The sequence below is a fragment of the Phyllobates terribilis genome, unplaced genomic scaffold (assembly GCF_046119375.1).
Source record: "Phyllobates terribilis strain yellow unplaced genomic scaffold, ASM4611937v1 Scaffold_4__5_contigs__length_816908805, whole genome shotgun sequence".
NCBI classification, from domain to species: Eukaryota; Metazoa; Chordata; class Amphibia; order Anura; family Dendrobatidae; genus Phyllobates; species Phyllobates terribilis.
Window position 1 is genome coordinate 10,549,287 of NW_027362764.1, and position 25,025 is coordinate 10,574,311.

The window sequence follows — 25,025 nt, forward strand, 5'->3', positions numbered from 1 at the left end:
CTCTCACTGGTGAAGTGACCTGCGATAAAAATTACAGATCTCTCCATTCTCTGTAGGTGGGAAAACTTACAAAATCAGCAGAGTATCAAATACACATTCTATAGAAAAAATAAAAATTAGTTTTATTCAAATTCTCACCCTCCTATAATTGTTACAGATTGTGTAATACCCTTTAACCCTTTTCTGGCCCAGGGCGTACTAATATGTATCTGCGCCCTGGGTCTTATGGGCGAGATACGTATTAGTACGCCTTGGCAGTGCGGGTGAGATCGCTGCTGGGTGTCAGCTGATTGTCCCACACCGCTCCCTGCACATTAACCCCTGCAATGCTGCGGTCAAAATCAAAGGCAGCATTCCAATGGCAGAAGGAGGTAAGCGCGATACTTACCTTCTCTGCCAGCATCCCGCAGCGTCTGAGTCCAGTCATCATGATAACATCCGGGTCACCAGGAAGTTACTTTGGTCATACGCAGTGCGCAACTAAAGTAACTTCTCCCTGTGCAGCGCTGACAGGCTGCATAGCACAGGGATGCTGCTGCTCTCTATGCTATACATCATATACAGTTATATGAAAAAGTTTGGGCACCCCTATTAATCTTAAGCTTAATGTTTTATATAAATTGGTGTTTTTGCAGCAGCTCTTTCAGTTTGATCTATGTAATAACTGTTGGACACAGTAATGTTTCTGCCTTGAAATGAGGTTTATTGTACTAACAGAAAATGTGCAATCTGCATTCAAACTAAATTTGACAGGTGCATAAGTATGGGCACCCCACCAGAAAAGTGACATTAATATTTAGTAGATCCTCCTTTTGCCTCTAGTCGCTTCCTGTAGCTTTTAATGAGTTCCTGGATCCTGGATGAAGGTATTTTTGACCATTCCTCTTTACTAAACAATTCCAGTTCAGTTAAGTTTGATGGTCGCCCCCGAGCATGGACAGCCCTCTTCAAATGATCCCACAGATGTTCAATGATATTCAGGTCTGGGGACTGGGATGGCCATTCCAGAACATTGTAATTGTTCCTCTGCATGAATGCCTGAGTAGATTTGGAGCGGTGTTTTGGATCATTGTCTTGCTGAAAGATCCGTCCCCTGTGTAACTTCAACTTTATCACTGATTCTTGAACATTATTGTCAAGAATCTGCTGATACTGAGTGGAATCCATGCATCCCTCAACTTTAACAAGATTCCCGGTGCCGGCATTGGCCACACAGCCCTAAAGCACCTAAAGAACCTCCACCAAATTTTACTGTGGTTAGCAAGTGTTTTTCTTGGAATGCTGTGTTTTTTTGCCGCCATGCATAACGCCTTTTTGTATGACCAAACAACTCAATCTTGGTTTCATCAGTCCACAGGACCTTCTTCCAAAAAGAAATTGGCTTCTCCAATTGTGCTTTTGCATACCTCAGCCGACTCTGTTTGTGGCGTGCTTGCAGAAACTGCTTCTTTCGCATCACTCTCCCATACAGCTTCTCCTTGTGCAAAGTGCGTTGTATAGTTGACCGATGCACAGTGACACCATCTGCAGCAAGTTGATGCTGCAGCTCTCTGGAGGTGGTCTGAGGATTGTCCTTGACTGATCTCACCATTCTTCTTCTCTGCCTTTCTGATGTTTTTCTTGGCCTGCCACTTCTGGCCTTAACAAGAACTGTCCCTGTGTTCTTCCATTTCCTTACTATGTTCCTCACAGTGGAAACTGACAGGTTAAATCTCTGAGACAGCTTTTTGTATCCTTCCCCTGAACAACTATGTTGAATAATCTTTGTTTTCAGATCATTTGACAGTTGTTTTGAGGAGCCCATGATGCCACTCTTCAGAGGAGATTCAAACAGGAGAACAATTTGCAAGTGGCCACTTTAAGTAGCTTTTCTCATGATTGCATACAGCTGGCTATGAAGTTCAAAGCTCAATGAGGTTACAAAACCAAAAAAAGTGCTTTAGTAAGTCAGTAAAAAGTAGGTAGGAGTATTTAAAACAAGAAAATGATAAGGGTGCCCATACTTATGCACCTGACAAATTTTGTTTGAATGCAGATTGCACATTTTCTGTTAGTACAATAAACCTCATTTCAAGGCAGAAACATTACTGTGTCCAACAGTTATTACATAGATCAAACTGAAAGAGCTGCTGCAAAAACACCAATTTTTATAAAACATTAAGCTTAAGATTAATAGGGGTGCCCAAACTTTTTCATATAACTGTATATGCTATATGATCAGGCAGCAAAACGTTAAAGTCCCATAGTGGGACAATGTGCAAAAGATCCGAAAGTGTCAAAGTGAAAAAAAAAAAAAAAAAATTAAAAAAAAAGATATATATTGCACCCATAAATAATCTTATGAAAAAAAATAAACAGTACACATATTTGGTATCGCCGCGTCCGTAACGACCTGACCTATAAAACTGTCCCACTAGTTAACCCATTTAGTGAACACGGTAAAAAAAAAATAAAAAAAAAAGCATATTTTTTTGCTTCTTTATCATACTGCCAAACAAAAAATGGAATAAAACGCGATCGAAAAGACAAATATAAATAAAAATGGCACTGCTGAAAACGTCATCTTGTCCCGCAAAAAACAAGCCGCGATACAGCTCCATCATCCGAAAAATAAAGTTATAGCTCTCAGAATAAAGCGATGCAAAAACAATTATTTTTTCCATAAAATAGTTTTTGTGTAAAAGCGCCAAAACGTAAAAAAGCGATATAAATGTGGTACCGCTGTAAACGTACTGACCCAAAGAATAAAGCTGCCTGATCAATTTTACCACACGCGGAACAGAATAAGAAAAAAAACATAAAAACAATTCCTGAATTGTTGGTTTTTGTTTATTCTGCCTCCCAAAAATCGGAATAGAAAGCGATCAAAAAATGTCACGTGCCTGAAAATGGCACCAATAAAAACTTCACACTGGCGACTAGTGTTGAGCGCAAGTGCTCGCTACTTGAGTTTGCATCGGGTACTCTGGTATGTACTGAGTATTGCACATTTAATTTCCAGGAAGAGCGTTGCATGGCCTACAAGTCTCCTCACACGGCATAACACTCTCCACATGGAGACATTACCTCTCAGACCCTTGTAGTTAGGTAATAAATTTACTGGTGAAACCCCCTTAAAGGGAAGGTGCCGCATTTTTACATTATGTAAAATAAATTAAAATGTTAAATTCCTTAATGTTATAACATTTTCAAGAGCCCAGTATTTAGGCTATGTGCCCACGTTGCATTTATGAAGCAGAAAATTTCTGCTGCATAAATGCAAGTCCTCTCCCGGAAAAACGCATGCGGAATTCCGCACGCGTTTATCGCGCATTTTTCGCGCGTTTATCACGCGTTTTCCACATGCGGAATTGCCTTGCGTTTTTTATGCATTGGACAAAGGCAATTCCGCTTGCGGAAACGCAAAATTAAATGACATGCTGCGGATTTTTGAACGCGGCATAAACGCTGCGGAAAAATCCGCAGCATGTGCATAGAAGTTGCGGAATCCCATTGGGGACCATGGGGTGCGGATATACATGCGTTTTTTCAAGCGTTTACGCTGCGGAAATTCCGCAGCATATACGCTTGAAAAATGCTACCTGGGCACACAGCCTTATAGTTTATTTTTTATTAATTTGTTTTGCAGCTACTGGGGGCTGCCATCTTGCTTTTCAGGAGTGTAAGTTACTACACTACACTGACACTCCTAATACGGCAGCCCTGGACATAGGCTTCAGCAGTCGGATGCCGACCCTATCATTGTAGCCACATTAGCTGTGAACTGGGCACGCCTGTGCCGGCGGCTCCATTCTCAGCTGTAGGTGTGTGCAGGGGCCATTTCATTGTGGCCCAGAGCTTCCACACTGAGGACATGGAATTGGAAGCTTTTTACACACGCGCTCCCCCAGCTCTGAACTCATATTCTCCCATCCTCCACTGCCTGTGCAGTAAAGCTATGGACCCTGCGGGGTCAAGTGCTCGGTGCATCGCGGCAGCCAAACAGTTAATTACACCTGCTTGTTTCCTCTCCATCTCCAACCTTCTCTGGTTCTATGAAGCCAGAGCTGTCAAAGAAAAGGACATTGGGATTGGGGGGAAAACAAGTAGATGGGAAGGTGGGATTAAAGATTTGTCTGCTCCATGATGCACGGCACCTGTGCTTGGTTTGAACAGTCATTCTCTGCCGACAGACTCTCCGAGGCCTACCGTGTGTAAGATTCGCCTCTACAGCCAAGAGACAAACGCTCATGCCAGGACCGAAAGGAGGATGCACCAAAGGATCTTAACGAGAAGTGATTTTTATTAAAAGACAACACAGCATGGATTTAACGGCATAATCATCAGGACTAATATAAGAACACTGTTATTTATAGTATGGGGGATGGGCAGGTCCTTACTCCTCGTCCTCCTATTCTAGGCTTTACGTATTGTAGAAGGTGGGCAGGACCTCCTACCTCCTTGCTGCTCCCCCCCCCCCATTCTAGGCTTTACGTATTGTAGAAGGTGGGCAGGACCTCCTTACTCCTTGCTGCTCTCCCCCCCCCCATTCTAGGCTTTACGTATTGTAGAAGGTGGGCAGGACCTGCTTACTCATTGCTGCTCTCTCCCCCCCCCCCATTCTAGGCTTTACGTATTATAGAAGGTGGGCAGGACCTGCTTACTCCTTGCTGCCCCCCCCCCCCCATTCTACGCTTTACGTATTGTAGAAGGTGGGCAGGACCTGCTTACTCATTGCTGCTCTCCCCCCCCCCCCCCATTCTAGGCTTTACGTATTGAAGAAGGTGGGCAGGACCTGCTTACTCCTTGCTGCCCCCCCCCCCCCATTCTACGCTTTACGTATTGTAGAAGGTGGGCAGGACCTGCTTACTCCTTGCTGCTCTTCCCCCCAGTCTTGGCTTTACTTGGCCCTTTTTTCTTCGCAGTGACTTTCTTCTTTCCTCCACTCATTACAGCCTGTAGTTTCCGCTTCTTGACAGTGGCTGCGGCAATGATCCTCCACTTCTTCAGGCTTTCACTCCCAACATTCTGACATTTCTGCTTTTGGGGCACCTTCTTCATTACCTTCTTTACTTTGCCCACATCTTTCGGTTTCTTGTCTTTCGCGATGTCCTTCTCCTTGGTGGTGGTCTCCAGGAGTTTCTCATCACTCTGCTCCTTTTCTTCGGCCTCCGGCTTCTGCTCGGCTTCGCCCTTTGCTTTTTTCGGCTTCCTGGTTTTACCCTTTTCCTTCTTTATTGCCAGCTTTTTGGCCTTGATTAGCTTTTTATTCTTCAGCTTCTGTGTGGCAGTCATGGCTCTTTTGGTGTATTTTCTCTTCTTGGGGACACTTTCTTCAGTGTTGCTTTCATCCTTATTTTTCCTCTTTTTCACAATCTTGTCTTTCCCAATGCTTTTGCTCTTGATCCTTTTTAGACAAACCGGCAAGTGGTTCAAGAGGGATTTCTGAAACAAGAATCTCTTTTCGCAATGTACACATCTGAAGACATCTTCCCCGTGGAGGAGCTTGTGACGGACAAGAATCTTCAACCGCGTGAACCTCATGTTACACAGAGGACATGGAAACGGCTTTTCTTCAGTGTCGAAATTAAGTTGCTGGCCTCCATCTGCAGAACCATCCTGACTGGCGTGTAATTTAATGTGGGACAGGAGCCGGCCTTTAGTAGCATATATTTTGCCGCAGTCTTTACAGTGATAAGGCTTCTCTTCAACTTGTGCCTGGGGTATCAAGCTCTGATCACCCTCGGCCACTGCTTTGTGCACTTTCCGATGAAGAACAAGGCTAGCCTTGGTGGAGCAGACTTTATTGCAATCTTTACATGTGAAAGGATGGTCCCCTGCTCCGTCTTTAAGATTAAAGCTATGCGAGGCTCTGTGCACTTTTCTATGTAGGACAAAGCTGCCTTTGGTTGAGCAGATAAAGCCACAGTCCTTGCAAACAAAGGTTTTTTGCTCCATGCTAGTTTTGAGCATACGCTGGCTGCTAGCGGATACCCTGTGAACCCTACAGTGGAGTACAAAACTGGCCTTGGTAGAACAGATTTTCTTACAATCCGGGCAAATGTAAGGGGGGTCTCCGACAGTCGCTTTGAGATCATACATCAACGGAGACTTGTGCATTTTACGATGTAGAACAAGACTGCCCTTAGTGGTGAAAATTTTATTACACTCTTTACAAACGAATGCTGGACCACCGGTACTCAATCTCAGACCGTGCACTTTACGGTGGAGTACCAAGCTGGCCTTTGTGGAGCAAACCTTGTTACAGTCCTTGCAAGTAAAAGGATGCGCTTCTGCTTCACTTTTGATGTTGATCTCCTGCTTAGAGGCCATTGAGGTCTCTTTTGTGGCTTCTTCTGGGTTTTCCTTGTGGCCACCAGTTGGGTGAATGATGGCTGAAGACTTATGAACTCTGGAATGAAGAACCAAGCTAGCCTTAGTGGAACAGATCTTGGCACAATCCTTGCACTGGTAAGGATGCCCGCCCGCCTCTTCTTTACAGAGTACTTTTTGCTCTACACTAGATGAAGCATCGCCGACTCTGTGCATCTTCCGATGAACATACAGTCTTGACTTACTAGGAAACACTTTGTCACAGTCCTTACAAGAGAATGGGCATTCTCCGGTGTGGAGGCGTTCGTGAATGACTAGCCTTTCCTTCTGCTTAAAGCTTTTATCACATACTGAACACTGATAGGGTTTTAGCATCATGAACTGAAGGTTCCTATGTGTGTACCGATGAATGATCAGGCTACCCTTCTGTCGAAATCTGCAAGGACATTCGGGGCAAGCGTAGGGTCTTGAGCCAGTGTGCACACGTCTGTGTACACCCAGGTGGTTCCTTCTAGTAAAGGTTTTATTGCACTCTAGGCAGCGGAAAGGAGGCCCTTCAGCGTGTGTGCTACTATGAATAGTTAAATACTGATCTGTAGAGAACCTCTGGGGGCACTGAGGACACATGAAGGGGTGATCTTGTACATGGCCTTGCTGGTGACTGAGCAGAAGGTCCAAGCTGGAGAAGATTTCATTACACTCCACACAATGGTTTTCTTCCTCCTCTTTAATAGATACTGGAGCACTGGATAGATCATCACTATACAGGGGCAGCTGATGCTCCTCCACTTTAATAATGTTCTTCTCTCTGTACATGCACTTTCTGTTCATTTTCTGCATGCCACCCAATACTTTTTTCTTGGAGATGTACAACCCTGAAATCCCTGGATTTTTGTCCTCACCCACTAAATTGACGTTGGTGTCTGCAGGTACTGAGCTGTAGCCAGTCTTCTCTTTGGTAGGACTCTTCATAGACTGATCTTTCTTTTTTCTGGGTTTTCGGGTCAGGCCTTTTACTGCCAAAATCATGTTCATCCATTTAAGGTCTTTTTTGCGTTTGGCGATAGACTGGATTTTTCTACTTTTCACAATTTTTGACTGCTTAATTTTTAGTCGGTGGGAAGTGATATTTTTCTCCTTGAGGATCTTTTCGCATTGGAGGTCTTCCTCTATGGCGCTGTCGGGTAGGCCTTTATCCTTTGTGAGAAGTCTACAAACGCGGCACCTTTTCGACCAGCGACCTGCTCGCTTCTTTTTCTGCAGACGACAACCACAAGATTCGCACTGTGTCGCCGTATGACTCAATAGGTGAAGATTCATAGACCTATTGCACTTGAATATTTTACCGCACTGTGGGCATAAACGTGGCTTCTCACCATCTTGAAGGACCATCTGGTCACTTATATCTAAATCTGTTAAGGACTCAGTCTCCTCTTTACAGAATTCATCATCCTCCTCATGGGAACTGAGTTGTTCCTCCTGGCTCAAACGCAAGTCTCCTAGCGGCAAATCCAGTTTACCACGCTCAGATGACAGTGGCTTCTTGGTGGTCTTTAGAGGTAGAGACTTGCCAGATATGCCCGGTGGCTGGGCCAGCCGATTTCGGATAGGTTTTTGGCAGTTTTTACATATCTTGGGTCGCCTTGTCCCACTCTTCAGTACTACGTCACAGGTACAGTACAGGGCTTGTATGGCAGGATGTGTTTTCTTGCGCTTCCTCATCATTATAGAGTGTAGTGCCTGAGTATCTCGGTTAACACTTCTTGGCTTAGATTCATTTTCTGTTAAGTCTTGTAAATCTACTTTGTCCACAAACGGGAAACCGCTATCAGAATCCAGGCTGTCCTCCTCGTCATCTCCACCAGCGAGAGCCTTCTGTTTCTTCTTCTTCTGTTGCTTCATCTTGTGGAAACATTTGTGGCACCTTTTTGGGATGCGTTTGGCTTTAGGCTTCTGCATTATTGGGCATCCACAGGTTACACATTGCGGTAATAAATGACATTTCATGTGATTGGTGAGTAGTGCGGGAATTCGGAAGGCCTTCTCACACTTCGGACATTTATACTTTCTCTGTGGGGCAGGAGACTTTTGTTTCATCGATTGCATACTGTGCACAGATTTGGCAGACTGATAGAAGGGGTCATCATCATGTGCAGGGTCTGCCTCCTCTTTGATATGGAAGCTTGAGAGATCTGAACATACCTCCTTTTTTCTGTCAAAGCCTTTTTCCAACACAAAGTCTGGACTGTAACAAGCCCCTTCTCCGGAATGACGCTCCTCGCGCTTTGACTTGATCCGACACTTGTAGCACGTGGGAAGCCAAATCATCTCCCTTCTAGCTCGTCTCACCTTTCGCCCACATTTCACGCACTGGCTCCCGATACCCACATGTTTGTCATCTGGGTCTTCAGTACATTCACTCTCTTGGATCTCAGGTGACAGCATGTCAGATAGCTCACGTACAGGACTCTGATCTACAGACACTGCAGAAAGGTCATCTTCTTTAGGGGTATCATTCAGATTTGTAGCATCAAGTAAAATGGAACCAGAGTCTACGAAATCTTCAGCCAGGTCATTTTCGGTCAGGTTGGCATTAGACATCTGAATGTACTGTTTGTGTGGGACCTCCTGAGAAAGGTTCTTATCAAGGTCATGGTCTGCCAGCTCTTTCACATCACTGCTCAGTAAACATTTCTCAGATAGATCCTCAAGGTCAGGAGACAGACCTAGAGTCGGTTCAAGAAGACACAAGGTCGTCACAGAATCTTCAGCTTCCAGCTTGTCTAGCAGCATGGCATCTTCTATAGATGTGGTGCTTATGAGGGTCTCATTAATCTTCAAACTTGTGGCAGCATCTTGTTCTACAGGTTTAATTCCTTGTGTTAAGAAATGTTCTTGTGCCTTTAAACAAGCGGACGTGATGTTTACCAGACTCTGAACATTGAAGGAAACATCTGGACTTCTCAAAACCTCATCGCAAGGTGGAATGGAGACATCTCCAGCACTCTCCACCGCAGACTCAAAGAGACTGAGAAGGTTATCTTCACCTGACTCCACTGCTGGGGTCCTCTCTAGATCATTACTTTTTGGGATGTGCTCTTCAGAGGGATCAAAAGTTGTATTTTCTATATTAAGGGGCAAGTCCTCTAGAGAAGGCCCAGGGGCTACTTCTTCAGTCTGACCTAGTTGGTTTTCTTCATTCTCAGTGACAATATGCATCACGTTAGCGGAGGAGACATTGGCTTCCATCTCTGTGGTGTCTGTTAAGTTCATATCTGGGTCTACATGACTGCTTCTCTGAGGTTGGACATCATGAAGAGGTGATCTCGGGCTCGTACTTGGGTCATTATCAGGATTGGTCTCAGAGATGTCAAGATTCTTTTGAGATGTTCCAATGGTGAGCAGATCAGTCTCATCATAGACAGTCTGATCACCTCCCATGTGCAATTCTTGAGTCTGTTCTGGTAGACATTGTGCTTCTGGGAGGATTGGTACAGTACTAGTGGCAATCTCTGATAATTTGTCAGGTTTGAGGATGGCCTCGCTGGCTTCTTTTTCTAATAAAATATGGACCTTCTCACCAACGTTTCCAGTTGTAGAATCAGAATCTCCCTCCTGATTTAATGAGTCAACACTTCTCTGGTCAGGAAGGTCCAGAGACAGAACCACATCTGTTATTTGGGAGTTTGGTTCTGAGGAGCAGACATCTGCAGGACATGGATTGCATTCAGTCTCATGGTTGGTATGGATGCAAGGCGCCAGTTCATTTATGGATAAAATTTCATTTTCACTGGTTTTCTCTTCTGAATTATCAACAGGAGCGGTAGAGACTACGTTGGCAGGTGACTGGTCAGTCTGAAGTGCAGCGTCATGTTCTAGACTTCTGATATCTCTACTGACACTCTTATGACACTCATTGGATTCAGACACATGTTCTTTTAGGGTTAGAGATGTTTGTAGGGCATTTGTCCGGTCATCTTCTACCACCGTTTCATCATGCCTTTTATCTGGACAGCCAACCATCCCTTCTTTAGTTAACTGGTCACCTTCACCAAAGTTGGTACTCTCCAAACCATTATTTTGAGTCATTATATGGTTTTCATCAACACTGCCTGACAAACTCATGACGCTGTCACTCTCTATATCGATGCTGTCCCTTACACACGAGGCATCTAATTGACCAGAATCCTCATTCACGTCCATGTCACTTATCAATGAAGTTGATTTCAGCGTTGAATCCCTCTCAGTTTCTGTGACCGGCGTGTGGCAAGGAGCTCGGCTGTCTACTTGCTGGAGATGTTCGGGAGAGACAGATTTAATTAAACTGGGACTGTCCTCAGTGTGAAGACCAGCAACATGTAGCATCTCAGAATACTCCAAGGGTGCAGAGCTTGGCTCATCTAGAGAGACAGTCTTTAGAGATGGAGTGTCAGCAGTGACTGCCAAGAGTTCATTATTACACACGCTCACATCCTCCTCGACAGGACCTTCACGCTGATCATCATTCCCTATCAAGGAGTCCTGGGCACAGCTTGGAAAGATCTCCTCTTCCAAAGAGTTCTGAAGTATTTCAGAGCCTGGCTGATTTACTAAATGTTCACTGTCTGTTCTGTCCTTTGTGTCGGATACATGAGGGCTGTGTGTGGAGAGGACATCTTCAGCATCATCAATGAAATCAGGAGCAGTATTTGGAGAGATGCTGGCACTGGAGACAGACTCTACACCACACAAAGGCAGATCTTCCACCGTCTCGGCATCAGCTACAGGCTCGGCATCAGCTACAGGCTCGGCACCATCTACAGGTTCAGAGGGTTCTGACACTTCTACTGGAAGCACCAGATCTTGTGTGACCTCTTCTGCTGTGTCAGGAAGGACAGGACTGGTGGAAGGTGGAACAGAGATCTCCGAATCTCCAGTGGGGCTCACACCCTCATCCTCCTCGGACTCCCCGATTGTGTAAGTGTTGAAGACCTCGGCAAGGATCTCAAGGGTGTTTCCATAAGGATCAATGAGCTGAATTGTGCTGTCAGACAACTTGGATACTCTCAGCTCAAAGGTCTTCTTGTCGGAGCTGTCTCTTCTATGCAGGGCAGGTGGAGAAGCTCCTCTGGTGTGTCTTGTCACACATTCTCGTGGGGCAATGTCCTGGTTGACTTTTTCTCCCCTTTTGAATTGAACTTTGGAGTTAAGCCGATAGGAAGGCTTGATGGGGATGGGTGCCACGTGGATAATATCGGCTTCCATTGAGGACTTACTGCTTCGAGTGGATATAACACGACCTGCAGGAATCTTCGTTATCGATGTGCGGGAGATGCCGTCTTCATGGCTTCTCTCGTGCATTTGTAAGAAGACTTGATGGTGGAATCCTCTCCCGCAATGGGAACAGGTGAACTGCTTCTTGGTCACATGACTTTGACGATGAGAGTTCAGCTCCAGCTTGGTGTTGAAGGTTTCGCTGCACTCAATGCACATGTACTGCCCGGTGTCCGTAGGGGAACTCTGGATCTTGGGTGCTGGCTCGGGCACAAATCTCTTGGAAGAGCGGGTGCTGCGTTCAGTAGTCTGCATCCTGCTGGTCACAGGACCCTGGAAGGAGAAGAGAAGATGTTAGAATCAAAATGTGACAGATGCACACAGGGGGTGAGGGGATTCACTGACCTATACGGGAATAATAAACCGTCCGACTGTATCCTGCATGTAACTCCAGTTATAGGGGGTCCCAACCCATACCCAGTCATCAGAAACAAAAGACTAGGGGCAGAGGGAATGCAGCTGGACAGCAGGCGGAGACCAGCAGCTTATACGCCGCACAGCAGATGATTCCTATCTAAGGAGACAATAAGATGGGAAGACACCAGGCGGAAGACACCGGGCGGAAGACACCGGGCGGAAAGGATCGCACATGTCACCGGGAAATGTGACCGTATATCACACAGGAAGTGTATATTATATATATATCCACCCCGATCACACAGGACATGTATATTATATATATATCTCCCCCGATCACACAGGACGTGTATATTATATATATCCCCCCCGATCACACAGGACGTGTATATTATACACAGTGCCTACAAGTAGTATTCAACCCCCTGCAGATTTAGCTGGTTGACACATGCAGAATTAACTTGGCATTGTGACATTTGTACTGTAGATCAGCCTGGAAGTGGGAAATGCTCTGCAGCAAATTTTTTTTTTTTTTTTTTAAAACGTTAAAAGTTAATTCAGAGTGTCATTTATTATTCAACCCCTCAAACCACAAGAATTCTGTTTGGTCCCCCTAAAGTATTAAGAAGTAGTTCAGGCACCAAGAATAATGAGCTTCACATGTGTGGATTAAAGATCTCTTTTGCCAGCCTTTTCTGACTATTTAAGACCCTCCCCAAACTTGTGAACAGCACTCAGACATGGTCAACATGGGAAAGACAAAGGAGCATTCCAAGGCCATCAGAGACAAGATCGTGGAGGGTCACAAGGCTGGCAAGGGGTACAAAACACTTTCCAAGGAGTTGGGCCTACCTGTCTCCACTGTTGGGAGCATCATCAGTAAATGGAAGGCTTATGGAACTACTGTTAGCCTTCCACGGCCAGGACAGCCTTTGAAAGTGTCCTCCCGTGCCGAGGCCAGGCTTGTCCGAAGAGTCAAGGCTAACCCAAGGACAACAAGGAAGGAGCTCCGGGAAGATCTCATGGCAGTGGGGACATTGGTTTCAGTCAATGCCATAAGTAACGTACTCCACCGCAATGGTCTCCGTTCCAGACGAGCCCGTAAGGTACCTTTACTTTCAAAGCGTCATGTCAAGGCTCGTCTACAGTTTGCTCATGATCACTTGGAGGACTCTGAGACAGACTGGTTCAAGGTTCTATGGTCTGATGAGACCAAGATCGAGATCTTTGGTGCCAACCACACACGTGACGTTTGGAGACTGGATGGCACTGCATATGACCCCAAGAATACCATCCCTACAGTCAAGCATGGTGGTGGCAGCATCATGCTGTGGGGCTGTTTCTCTGCCAAGGGGCCTGGCCATCTGGTCCGCATCCATGGGAAGATGGATAGCACGGCCTACCTGGAGATTTTGGCCAAGAACCTACGCTCCTCCATCAAGGATCTTAAGATGGGTCGTAATTTCATCTTCCAACAAGACAACGACCCAAAGCACACAGCCAAGAAAACCAAGGCCTGGTTCAATAGGGAAAAAGTCAAGGTGTTGGAGTGGCCTAGTCAGTCTCCTGACCTTAACCCAATTGAAAACTTGTGGAAGGAGCTCAAGAATAAAGTCCACATGAGACACCCAAAGAACCTAGATAACTTGGAGAAGATCTGCATGGAGGAGTGGGCCAAGATAACTCCACAGACCTGTGCCGGCCTGATCAGGTCTTATAAAAGACGATTATTAGCTGTAATTGCAAACAAGGGTTATTCCACAAAATATTAAACATAGGGGTTGTATAATAATTGACCCACACTTTTATGTTTAAAATTTAATAAGAGTCAACTGAGCAACATAACTTTTTGGTTTGTAAGATTTATGCTTCTGTTCATAAAACCTACTCTCGTTTGCTGTTTGAAGGCTCTAACTTATTTGCATCTTATCAAACCAGCTAAATCTGCAGGAGGTTGAATACTACTTGTAGACACTGTATATATACCCCCCCCGATCACACAGGACGTGTATATTATATATATATATCTCCCCCCGATCACACAGGACGTGTATATTATATATATCCCCCCGATCACACAGGACGTGTATATTATATATATACCCCCCCCGATCACACAGGACGTGTATATTATATACAGTACAGACCAAAAGTTTGGACACACCTTTTATTTAAAGATTTTTCTGTATTTTCATGACTTTGAAAATTGTACATTCACACTGAAGGCATCAAAACTATGAATTACCACATGTGGAATTATGTACTTAACAAAAAAGTGTGAAACCACTGAAAATATGTCTTATATTCTAGGGTCTTCACAGTAGCCACCTTTTGCTTTGATGACGGCTTTGCACACTCTTGGCATTCTCTTGATGAGCTTCAAGAGGTAGTCACCGGAAATGGTCTTCACTTCACAGGTGTGCCCTGACAGGTTTAATAAGTGGGATTTCTTGCCTTATAAATGGGGTTGGGACCATCAGTTGTGTTTTGCAGAGGTCTGGTGGATACACAGCTGATAGTCCTACTGAATAGACTGTTAGAATTTGTATTATGGCAAGAAAAAAGCAGGTAAGTAAAGAAAAACGAGTGGCCATCATTGCTTTAAGAAATGAAGGTCTGTCAGTCCGAAAAATTGGGAAAACTTTGAAAGTGTCCCCAAGTGCAGTTGCAAAAACCATCAAGCGCTACAAAGAAACTGGCTCACATGAGGAGCGCCCCAGGAAAGGAAGACCAAGAGTCACCTCTGCTTCTGAGGATAAGTTTATCCGAGTCACCAGCCTCAGAAATCGCAGGTTAACAGCAGCTCAGATTAGAGACCAGGTCAATGCCACACAGAGTTCTAGCAGCAGACATATCTCTACAACAACTGTTAAGAGGAGACTTTGTGCAGCAGGCCTTCATGGTAAAATAGCTGCTAGGAAACCACTGCTAAGGACAGGCAACAAGCAGAAGAGAGTTGTTTGGGCTAAAGAACACAAGGAATGGACATTAGACCAGTGGAAATCTGTGCTTTGGTCTGATGAGTCCAAATTTGAGATCTTTGGTTCCAACTACGGTGTCTTTGTGCAACGCAGAAAAGGTGAACGGATGGACTCTCCATGCCTGGTTCCCACCGTGAAGCATGGAGGAGGAGGTGTGATGGTGTGGGGGGCTTTGCTGGTCAAACTGTTGGGGATTTATTAAAAATTGATGGCATTTTGAACCAGCATGGCTACCACAGCATCTTGCAGCGGCATGCTATTCCATCTGGTTTCGTTTAGTTAGACCATCATTTATTTTTCAACAGGAAAATGACCCCAAACACCTCCAGGCTGTGTAAGGGCTATTTGACCAAGAAGGAGAGTGATGGGGGGCTACGCCAGATGACCTGGCCTCCACAGTCACCAGACCTGAACCCAATCGAGATGGTTTGGGGTGAGCTGGACCGTAGAGTGAAGGCAAAAGGGCCAACAAGTGCTAAGCATCTCTGGGAACTCCTTCAAGATTGTTGGAAGACCATTTCCGGTGACTACCTCTTGAAGCTCATCAAGAGAATGCCAAGAGCGTGCAAAGCAGTCATCAAAGCAAAAGGTGGCTACTGTGAAGACCCTAGAATATAAGACATATTTTCAGTTGTTTCACACTCTTTTGATAAGTATATAATTCCACATGTGGTAATTCATAGTTTTGATGCCTTCAGCGTGAATGTACAATTTTCATAGTCATGAAAAGACAGAAAAATCTTTAAATGAGAAGGTGTGTCCAAACTTTTGGTCTGTACTGTATCTCCCCCCGATCACACAGGACGTGTATATTATATATATATATATATATCTCCCCCCGATCACACAGGACGTGTATATTATATATATATATATATATCTCCCCCCGATCACACAGGACGTGTATAATATATATATATATATATATATATATATCTCCCCCCGATCACACAGGACGTGTATATTATATATATATCTCCCCCCGATCACACAGGACGTGTATATTATATATATATCTCCCCCCGATCACACAGGACGTGTATATTATATATATATCTCCCCCCGATCACACAGGACGTGTATATTATATATATATCTCCCCCCCGATCACACAGGACGTGTATATTATATATATATATATATCTCCCCCCGATCACACAGGACGTGTATATTATATATATATATATCTCCCCCCGATCACACAGGACGTGTATATTATATATATATATATATCCCCCCCGATCACACAGGACGTGTATATTATATATATATCCCCCCCCCGATCACACAGGACGTGTATATTATATATATATCCCCCCCCCGATCACACAGGACGTGTATATTATATATATATATCCCCCCCGATCACACAGGACGTGTATATTATATATATATCCCCCCCGATCACACAGGACGTGTATATTATATATATATCCCCCCGATCACACAGGACGTGTATATTATATATATATCCCCTCCGATCACACAGGACGTGTATATTATATATATATATCCCCCCCGATCACACAGGACGTGTATATTATATATATATATCCCCCCCGATTACACAGGACGTGTATATTATATATATATATCCCCCCCGATCACACAGGACGTGTATATTTAATATATACAGTGCCTACAAGTAGTATTCAACCCCCTGCAGATTTAGCTGGTTTGATAAGATGCAAATAAGTTAGAGCCTTCAAACTGCAAACGAGAGTAGGTTTTATGAACAGAAGCATAAATCTTACAAACCAAAAAGTTATGTTGCTCAGTTGAATTTTATTAAATTTTAAACATAAAAGTGTGGGTCAATTATTATTCAACCCCTATGTTTAATATTTTGTGGAATAACCCTTGTTTGCAATTACAGCTAATAATCGTCTTTTATAAGACCTGATCAGGCCGGCACAGGTCTGTGGAGTTATCTTGGCCCACTCCTCCATGCAGATCTTCTCCAAGTTATCTAGGTTCTTTGGGTGTCTCATGTGGACTTTATTCTTGAGCTCCTTCCACAAGTTTTCAATTGGGTTAAGGTCAGGAGACTGACTAGGCCACTCCAACACCTTGACTTTTTCCCTATTGAACCAGGCCTTGGTTTTCTTGGCTGTGTGCTTTGGGTCGTTGTCTTGTTGGAAGATGAAATTACGACCCATCTTAAGATCCTTGATGGAGGAGCGGAGGTTCTTGGCCAAAATCTCCAGGTAGGCCGTGCTATCCATCTTCCCATGGATGCGGACCAGATGGCCAGGCCCCTTGGCTGAGAAACAGCCCCACAGCATGATGCTGCCACCACCATGCTTGACTGTAGGGATGGTATTCTTGGGGTCGTATGCAGTGCTATCCAGTCTCCAAACGTCACGTGTGTGGTTGGCACCAAGGATCTCGATCTTGGTCTCATCAGACCATAGAACCTTGAACCAGTCTGTCTCAGAGTCCTCCAAGTGATCATGAGCAAACTGTAGACGAGCCTTGACATGACGCTTTGAAAGTAAAGGTACCATACAGGCTCGTCTGGAACGGAGACCATTGCGGTGGAGTACGTTACTTATGGTATTGACTGAAACCAATGTCCCCACTGCCATGACATCTTCCCGGAGCTCCTTCCTTGTTGTCCTTGGGTTAGCCTTGACTCTTCGGACAAGCCTGGCCTCGGCACGGGAGGACACTTTCAAAGGCTGTCCAGGCCGTGGAAGGCTAACAGTAGTTCCATAAGCCTTCCACTTACGGATGATGCTCCCAACAGTGGAGACAGGTAGGCCCAACTCCTTGGAAAGGGTTTTGTACCCCTTGCCAGCCTTGTGACCCTCCACGATCTTGTCTCTGATGGCCTTGGAATGCTCCTTTGTCTTTCCCATGTTGACCATGTCTGAGTGCTGTTCACAAGTTTGGGGAGGGTCTTAAATAGTCAGAAAAGGCTGGCAAAAGAGATCTTTAATCCACACATGTGAAGCTCATTATTCTTGGTGCCTGAACTACTTCTTAATACTTTTGGGGGACCAAACAGAATTCTTGTGGTTTGAGGGGTTGAATAATAAATGACACTCTGAATTAACTTTTAACGCTTTAAAAAAATAAAAAATAAAAAATTTGCTGCAGTGCATTTCCCACTTCCAGGCTGATCTACAGTACAAATGTCACAATGCCAAGTTAATTCCGCATGTGTCAACCAGCTAAATCTGCAGGGGGTTGAATACTACTTGTGGGCACTGTATATCCCCCCCGATCACACAGGACGTGTATATTATATATATATATCCCCCCGATCACACAGGACATGTATATATATATATATATATATATATATATATATATATATATATATATATATATATATATATATATATATATATATATATATATATCCCCCCGATCACACAGGACGTGTATATTATATATATATATCCCCCCGATCACACAGGACGTGTATATTATATATATATATATATATATATATATATATCCCCCCCGATCACACAGGACGTGTATATTATATATATCCCCCCAGATCACACAGGACGTGTATATTATATATATATCCCCCCCGATCACACAGGACGTGTATATTATATATATATCCCCTCCGATCACACAGGACGTGTATATTATATATATATCCCCTCCGATCACACAGGACGTGTATATTATATATATATATATCCCCCCGATCACACAGGACGTGTATATTATATATATATATCCCCCTGATCACACAGGACGTGTATATTATATATATATCCCCCCCCCCCGATCACACAGGACGTGTATATTATATATATATCCCCCCCCCCGATCACACAGGACGTGTATATTATATATATATCCCCCCCCCCCCGATCACACAGGACGTGTATATTATATATATACCCCCCCCCCCGATCACACAGGACGTGTATATTATATATATATCCCCCCCCCCGATCACACAGGACGTGTATATTATATATATATCCCCCCCCCCGATCACACAGGACGTGTATATTATATATATATATCCCCCCCCCCGATCACACAGGACGTGTATATTATATATATATATCCCCCCCCCCGATCACACAGGACGTGTATATTATATATATCCCCCCCCCCGATCACACAGGACGTGTATATTATATATATCCCCCCCCGATCACACAGGACGTGTATATTATATATATCCCCCCCCGATCACACAGGACGTGTATATTATATATATATATATCCCCCCCCCCGATCACACAGGACGTGTATATTATATATATATATATATCCCCCCCCCCCGATCACACAGGACGTGTATATTATATATCCCCCCCCCCGATCACACAGGACGTGTATATTATATATATATATATCCCCCCCCCGATCACACAGGACGTGTATAATATATATATCTTCCCCCGATCACACAGGACGTGTATATTATATATATATATCCCCCCCCCGATCACACAGGACGTGTATATTATATATATATATCCCCCCCCCGATCACACAGGACGTGTATATTATATATATATATATCCCCCCCCCGATCACACAGGACGTGTATATTATATATATATATATCCCCCCCCCGATCACACAGGACGTGTATATTATATATATATATATCCCCCCCCCGATCACACAGGACGTGTATATTATATATATATATATCCCCTCCGATCACACAGGACGTGTATATTATATATATATCCCCTCCGATCACACAGGACGTGTATATTATATATATATCCCCCCCCGATCACACAGGACGTGTATATTATATATATATCCCCCCCCGATCACACAGGACGTGTATATTATATATATATCCCCCCCCGATCACACAGGACGTGTATATTATATATATATCCCCCCCCGATCACACAGGACGTGTATATTATATATATATCCCCCCCCGATCACACAGGACGTGTATATTATATATATATCCCCCCCCGATCACACAGGACGTGTATATTATATATATATCCCCCCCGATCACACAGGACGTGTATATTATATATATAACCCCCCCGATCACACAGGACGTGTATATTATATATATATCCCCCCCGATCACACAGGACGTGTATATTATATATATATCCCCCCCGATCACACAGGACGTGTATATTATATATATATATACCCCCCCCCGATCACACAGGACGTGTATGTGTATGTATATATATATATCCCCCCCCCCGATCACACAGGACGTGTATATTATATATATATCCCCCCCGATCACACAGGACGTGTATATTATATATATATCCCCCCCGATCACACAGGACGTGTATATTATATATATATATATATCCCCCCCGATCACACAGGACGTGTATATTATATATATATATATATCCCCCCCGATCACACAGGACGTGTATATTATATATATATATCCCCCCAGATCACACAGGACGTGTATATTATATATATATCCTCCCGATCACACAGGACGTGTATATTATATATATATCCTCCCGATCACACAGGACGTGTATATTATATATATATCCCCCCCGATCACACAGGACGTGTATATTATATATATCCCCCCAGATCACACAGGACGTGTATATTATATATATCCCCCCAGATCACACAGGACGTGTATATTATATATCCCCCCCCGATCACACAGGACGTGTATATTATATATATATCCCCCCCGATCACACAGGACGTGTATATTATATATATATATCCCCCCAGATTACACAGGACGTGTATATTATATATATATCCCCCCCCGATCACACAGGACGTGTATATTATATATATCCCCCCCCGAACACACAGGACGTGTATATTATATATATATATATCCCCCCGATCACACAGGACGTGTATATTATATATATATATCCCCCTGATCACACAGGACGTGTATATTATATATATATCCCCCCCCCCCGATCACACAGGACGTGTATATTATATATATATCCCCCCCCCCGATCACACAGGACGTGTATATTATATATATATCCCCCCCCCCGATCACACAGGACGTGTATATTATATATATACCCCCCCCCCGATCACACAGGACGTGTATATTATATATATATCCCCCCCCCCGATCACACAGGACGTGTATATTATATATATATCCCCCCCCCCGATCACACAGGACGTGTATATTATATATATATATCCCCCCCCCCGATCACACAGGACGTGTATATTATATATATATATCCCCCCCCCCGATCACACAGGACGTGTATATTATATATATCCCCCCCCCCGATCACACAGGACGTGTATATTATATATATCCCCCCCCGATCACACAGGACGTGTATATTATATATATCCCCCCCCGATCACACAGGACGTGTATATTATATATATATATATCCCCCCCCCCGATCACACAGGACGTGTATATTATATATATATATATCCCCCCCCCCGATCACACAGGACGTGTATATTATATATCCCCCCCCCCGATCACACAGGACGTGTATATTATATATCCCCCCCCCCGATCACACAGGACGTGTATATTATATATATATATATCCCCCCCCCGATCACACAGGACGTGTATAATATATATATCTTCCCCCGATCACACAGGACGTGTATATTATATATATATATCCCCCCCCCGATCACACAGGACGTGTATATTATATATATATATCCCCCCCCCGATCACACAGGACGTGTATATTATATATATATATCCCCCCCCCGATCACACAGGACGTGTATATTATATATATATATATCCCCCCCCCGATCACACAGGACGTGTATATTATATATATATATATCCCCCCCCCGATCACACAGGACGTGTATATTATATATATATATATCCCCTCCGATCACACAGGACGTGTATATTATATATATATCCCCTCCGATCACACAGGACGTGTATATTATATATATATCCCCCCCCGATCACACAGGACGTGTATATTATATATATATCCCCCCCCGATCACACAGGACGTGTATATTATATATATATCCCCCCCCGATCACACAGGACGTGTATATTATATATATATCCCCCCCCGATCACACAGGACGTGTATATTATATATATATCCCCCCCCGATCACACAGGACGTGTATATTATATATATATCCCCCCCCGATCACACAGGACGTGTATATTATATATATATCCCCCCCGATCACACAGGACGTGTATATTATATATATAACCCCCCCGATCACACAGGACGTGTATATTATATATATATCCCCCCCGATCACACAGGACGTGTATATTATATATATATCCCCCCCGATCACACAGGACGTGTATATTATATATATATATACCCCCCCCCGATCACACAGGACGTGTATGTGTATGTATATATATATATCCCCCCCCCCGATCACACAGGACGTGTATATTATATATATATCCCCCCCGATCACACAGGACGTGTATATTATATATATATCCCCCCCGATCACACAGGACGTGTATATTATATATATATATATATCCCCCCCGATCACACAGGACGTGTATATTATATATATATATATATATCCCCCCCGATCACACAGGACGTGTATATTATATATATATATCCCCCCAGATCACACAGGACGTGTATATTATATATATATCCTCCCGATCACACAGGACGTGTATATTATATATATATCCTCCCGATCACACAGGACGTGTATATTATATATATATCCCCCCCGATCACACAGGACGTGTATATTATATATATCCCCCCAGATCACACAGGACGTGTATATTATATATATCCCCCCAGATCACACAGGACGTGTATATTATATATCCCCCCCCGATCACACAGGACGTGTATATTATATATATATCCCCCCCGATCACACAGGACGTGTATATTATATATATATATCCCCCCAGATTACACAGGACGTGTATATTATATATATATCCCCCCCCGATCACACAGGACGTGTATATTATATATATCCCCCCCCGAACACACAGGACGTGTATATTATATATATCCCCCCCCGAACACACAGGACGTGTATATTATATATATATATATCCCCCCCCCCGATCACACAGGACGTGTATATTATATATATATCCCCCCCCCCGATCACACAGGACGTGTATATTATATATATATCCCCCCCCCGATCACACAGGACGTGTATATTATATATATCCCCCACGATCACACAGGACATGTATATTATATATATATCCCCCCCGATCACACAGGACGTGTATATTATATATATATAGCCCCACCTCCCGGGGTTGCGCTCTGTACACACAGAGGCGGCTGCGGTTCTCACTATCAGGTCGCCGGCGCAGCTCACTCCCGGGAATCTCTCACCTGAGGCCGCCGGGATGCGCTCAGTGCTCTCCGTGTTCTCCGTGTTCCTTTGACCCGGATGTAGTGATAACGTCACACCACCTCCTCACAGCAGGTCCCTGGAGCGGTGACGTCAGGGGGCGGAGTTTATCCGGACGCACAGGAAATAGAACCGCCGTCCGGAACAATGAGACAGCGCCGCCCGGGGCTCAGCAACCGCACAGCGCCCTCTATTTGTGACCGCCGGGAGGAGCGCGTCCCCCTCTGGTCACACTGTCCCGCCCCCTCCTGTATATATATCTGACCCCTCCCCCTCCTGTATATATATATCTGACCCCTCCCCCTCCTGTATATATATCTGACCCCTCCCCCTCCTGTGTATATATCTGACCCTCCCCCTCCTGTGTATATATCTGGCCCCTCCGGTATATATCTGCCCCCCCCCTGTATATATATGACCCCTCCCCCTCCTGTATATATCTGGCCCCTCCGGTATATATCTGGCCCCTCCCCCTCCTGTATATATATGACCCCTCCCCCTCCTGTATATATCTGACCCCTCCCCCTCCTGTATATATCTGACCCTCCCCCTCCTGTATATATATCTGACCCTCCCCCTCCTGTATATATATCTGACCCTCCCCCTCCTGTATATATCTGACCCTCCCCCTCCTGTATATATCTGACCCTCCCCCTCCTGTATATATATCTGGCCCCTCCCCCTCCTGTATATATATCTGACCCTCCCCCTCCTGTATATATATCTGACCCTCCCCCTCCTGTATATATATCTGACCCTCCCCCTCCTGTATATATCTGACCCTCCCCCTCCTGTATATATCTGACCCCTCCCCCTCCTGTGTATATATCTGACCCTCCCCCTCCTGTGTATATATCTGACCCTCCCCCTCCTGTATATATCTGACCCTCCCCCTCCTGTATATATATCTGACCCTCCCCCTCCTGTATATATATCTGACCCTCCCCCTCCTGTATATATCTGACCCTCCCCCTCCTGTATATATCTGACCCTCCCCCTCCTGTATATATCTGACCCCTCCCCCTCCTGTGTATATATCTGACCCTCCCCCTCCTGTATATATCTGACCCTCCCCCTCCTGTATATATATCTGACCCTCCCCCTCCTGTATATATATCTGACCCTCCCCCTCCTGTATATATCTGACCCTCCCCCTCCTGTATATATCTGACCCTCCCCCTCCTGTATATATATCTGACCCCTCCCCCTCCTGTATATATATCTGACCCTCCCCCTCCTGTATATATCTGACCCTCCCCCTCCTGTATATATATCTGACCCTCCCCCTCCTGTATATATATCTGACCCTCCCCCTCCTGTGTATATATCTGACCCTCCCCCTCCTGTATATATCTGACCCTCCCCCTCCTGTATATATATCTGACCCTCCCCCTCCTGTATATATATCTGACCCTCCCCCTCCTGTGTATATATCTGACCCTCCCCCTCCGGTATATATCTGGCCCCTCCCCCTCCTGTATATATCTGACCCTCCCCCTCCTGTATATATATCTGACCCTCCCCCTCCTGTATATATATCTGACCCTCCCCCTCCTGTATATATATCTGACCCTCCCCCTCCTGTATATATATCTGACCCTCCCCCTCCTGTGTATATATCTGGCCCCTCCTGTATATATATCTGACCCCTCCCCCTCCTGTATATATATCTGACCCTCCCCCTCCTGTGTATATATCTGACCCTCCCCCTCCTGTGTATATATCTGACCC

The 25,025-nt window shown here is 44.5% G+C and overlaps 1 protein-coding gene across 2 annotated transcripts; it reads right to left on the bottom strand.

Annotated features, from left to right (window-relative positions):
• Positions 1-4,779: 4,779 nt before the first annotated feature.
• Positions 4,780-23,425, bottom strand: LOC141264807 (uncharacterized). Of its 2 annotated transcripts, none has more exons than XM_073677139.1 (2): positions 23,276-23,425; positions 4,780-11,898 (listed from the first exon to the last, which is right to left on the bottom strand). In XM_073677139.1, the coding sequence occupies exon 2, from the start codon at positions 11,878-11,880 to the stop codon at positions 4,846-4,848; it is 7,035 nt and encodes a 2,344-aa protein (XP_073533240.1). In that variant the 5' UTR covers positions 11,881-11,898; positions 23,276-23,425; the 3' UTR covers positions 4,780-4,845. The 2 variants fall into 2 exon arrangements, with proteins under 2 accessions (XP_073533240.1, XP_073533241.1); XM_073677140.1 differs by having other exon boundaries at positions 23,188-23,316.
• Between the last annotated feature and the right edge of the window lie 1,600 nt (positions 23,426-25,025).

What these genes read in the sequence shown, in the direction of transcription:
- LOC141264807 (XM_073677139.1), bottom strand. Translation starts at nt 11,880, where the DNA reads ATGCAGACTACTGAACGCAGCACCCGCTCTTCCAAGAGATTTGTGCCC.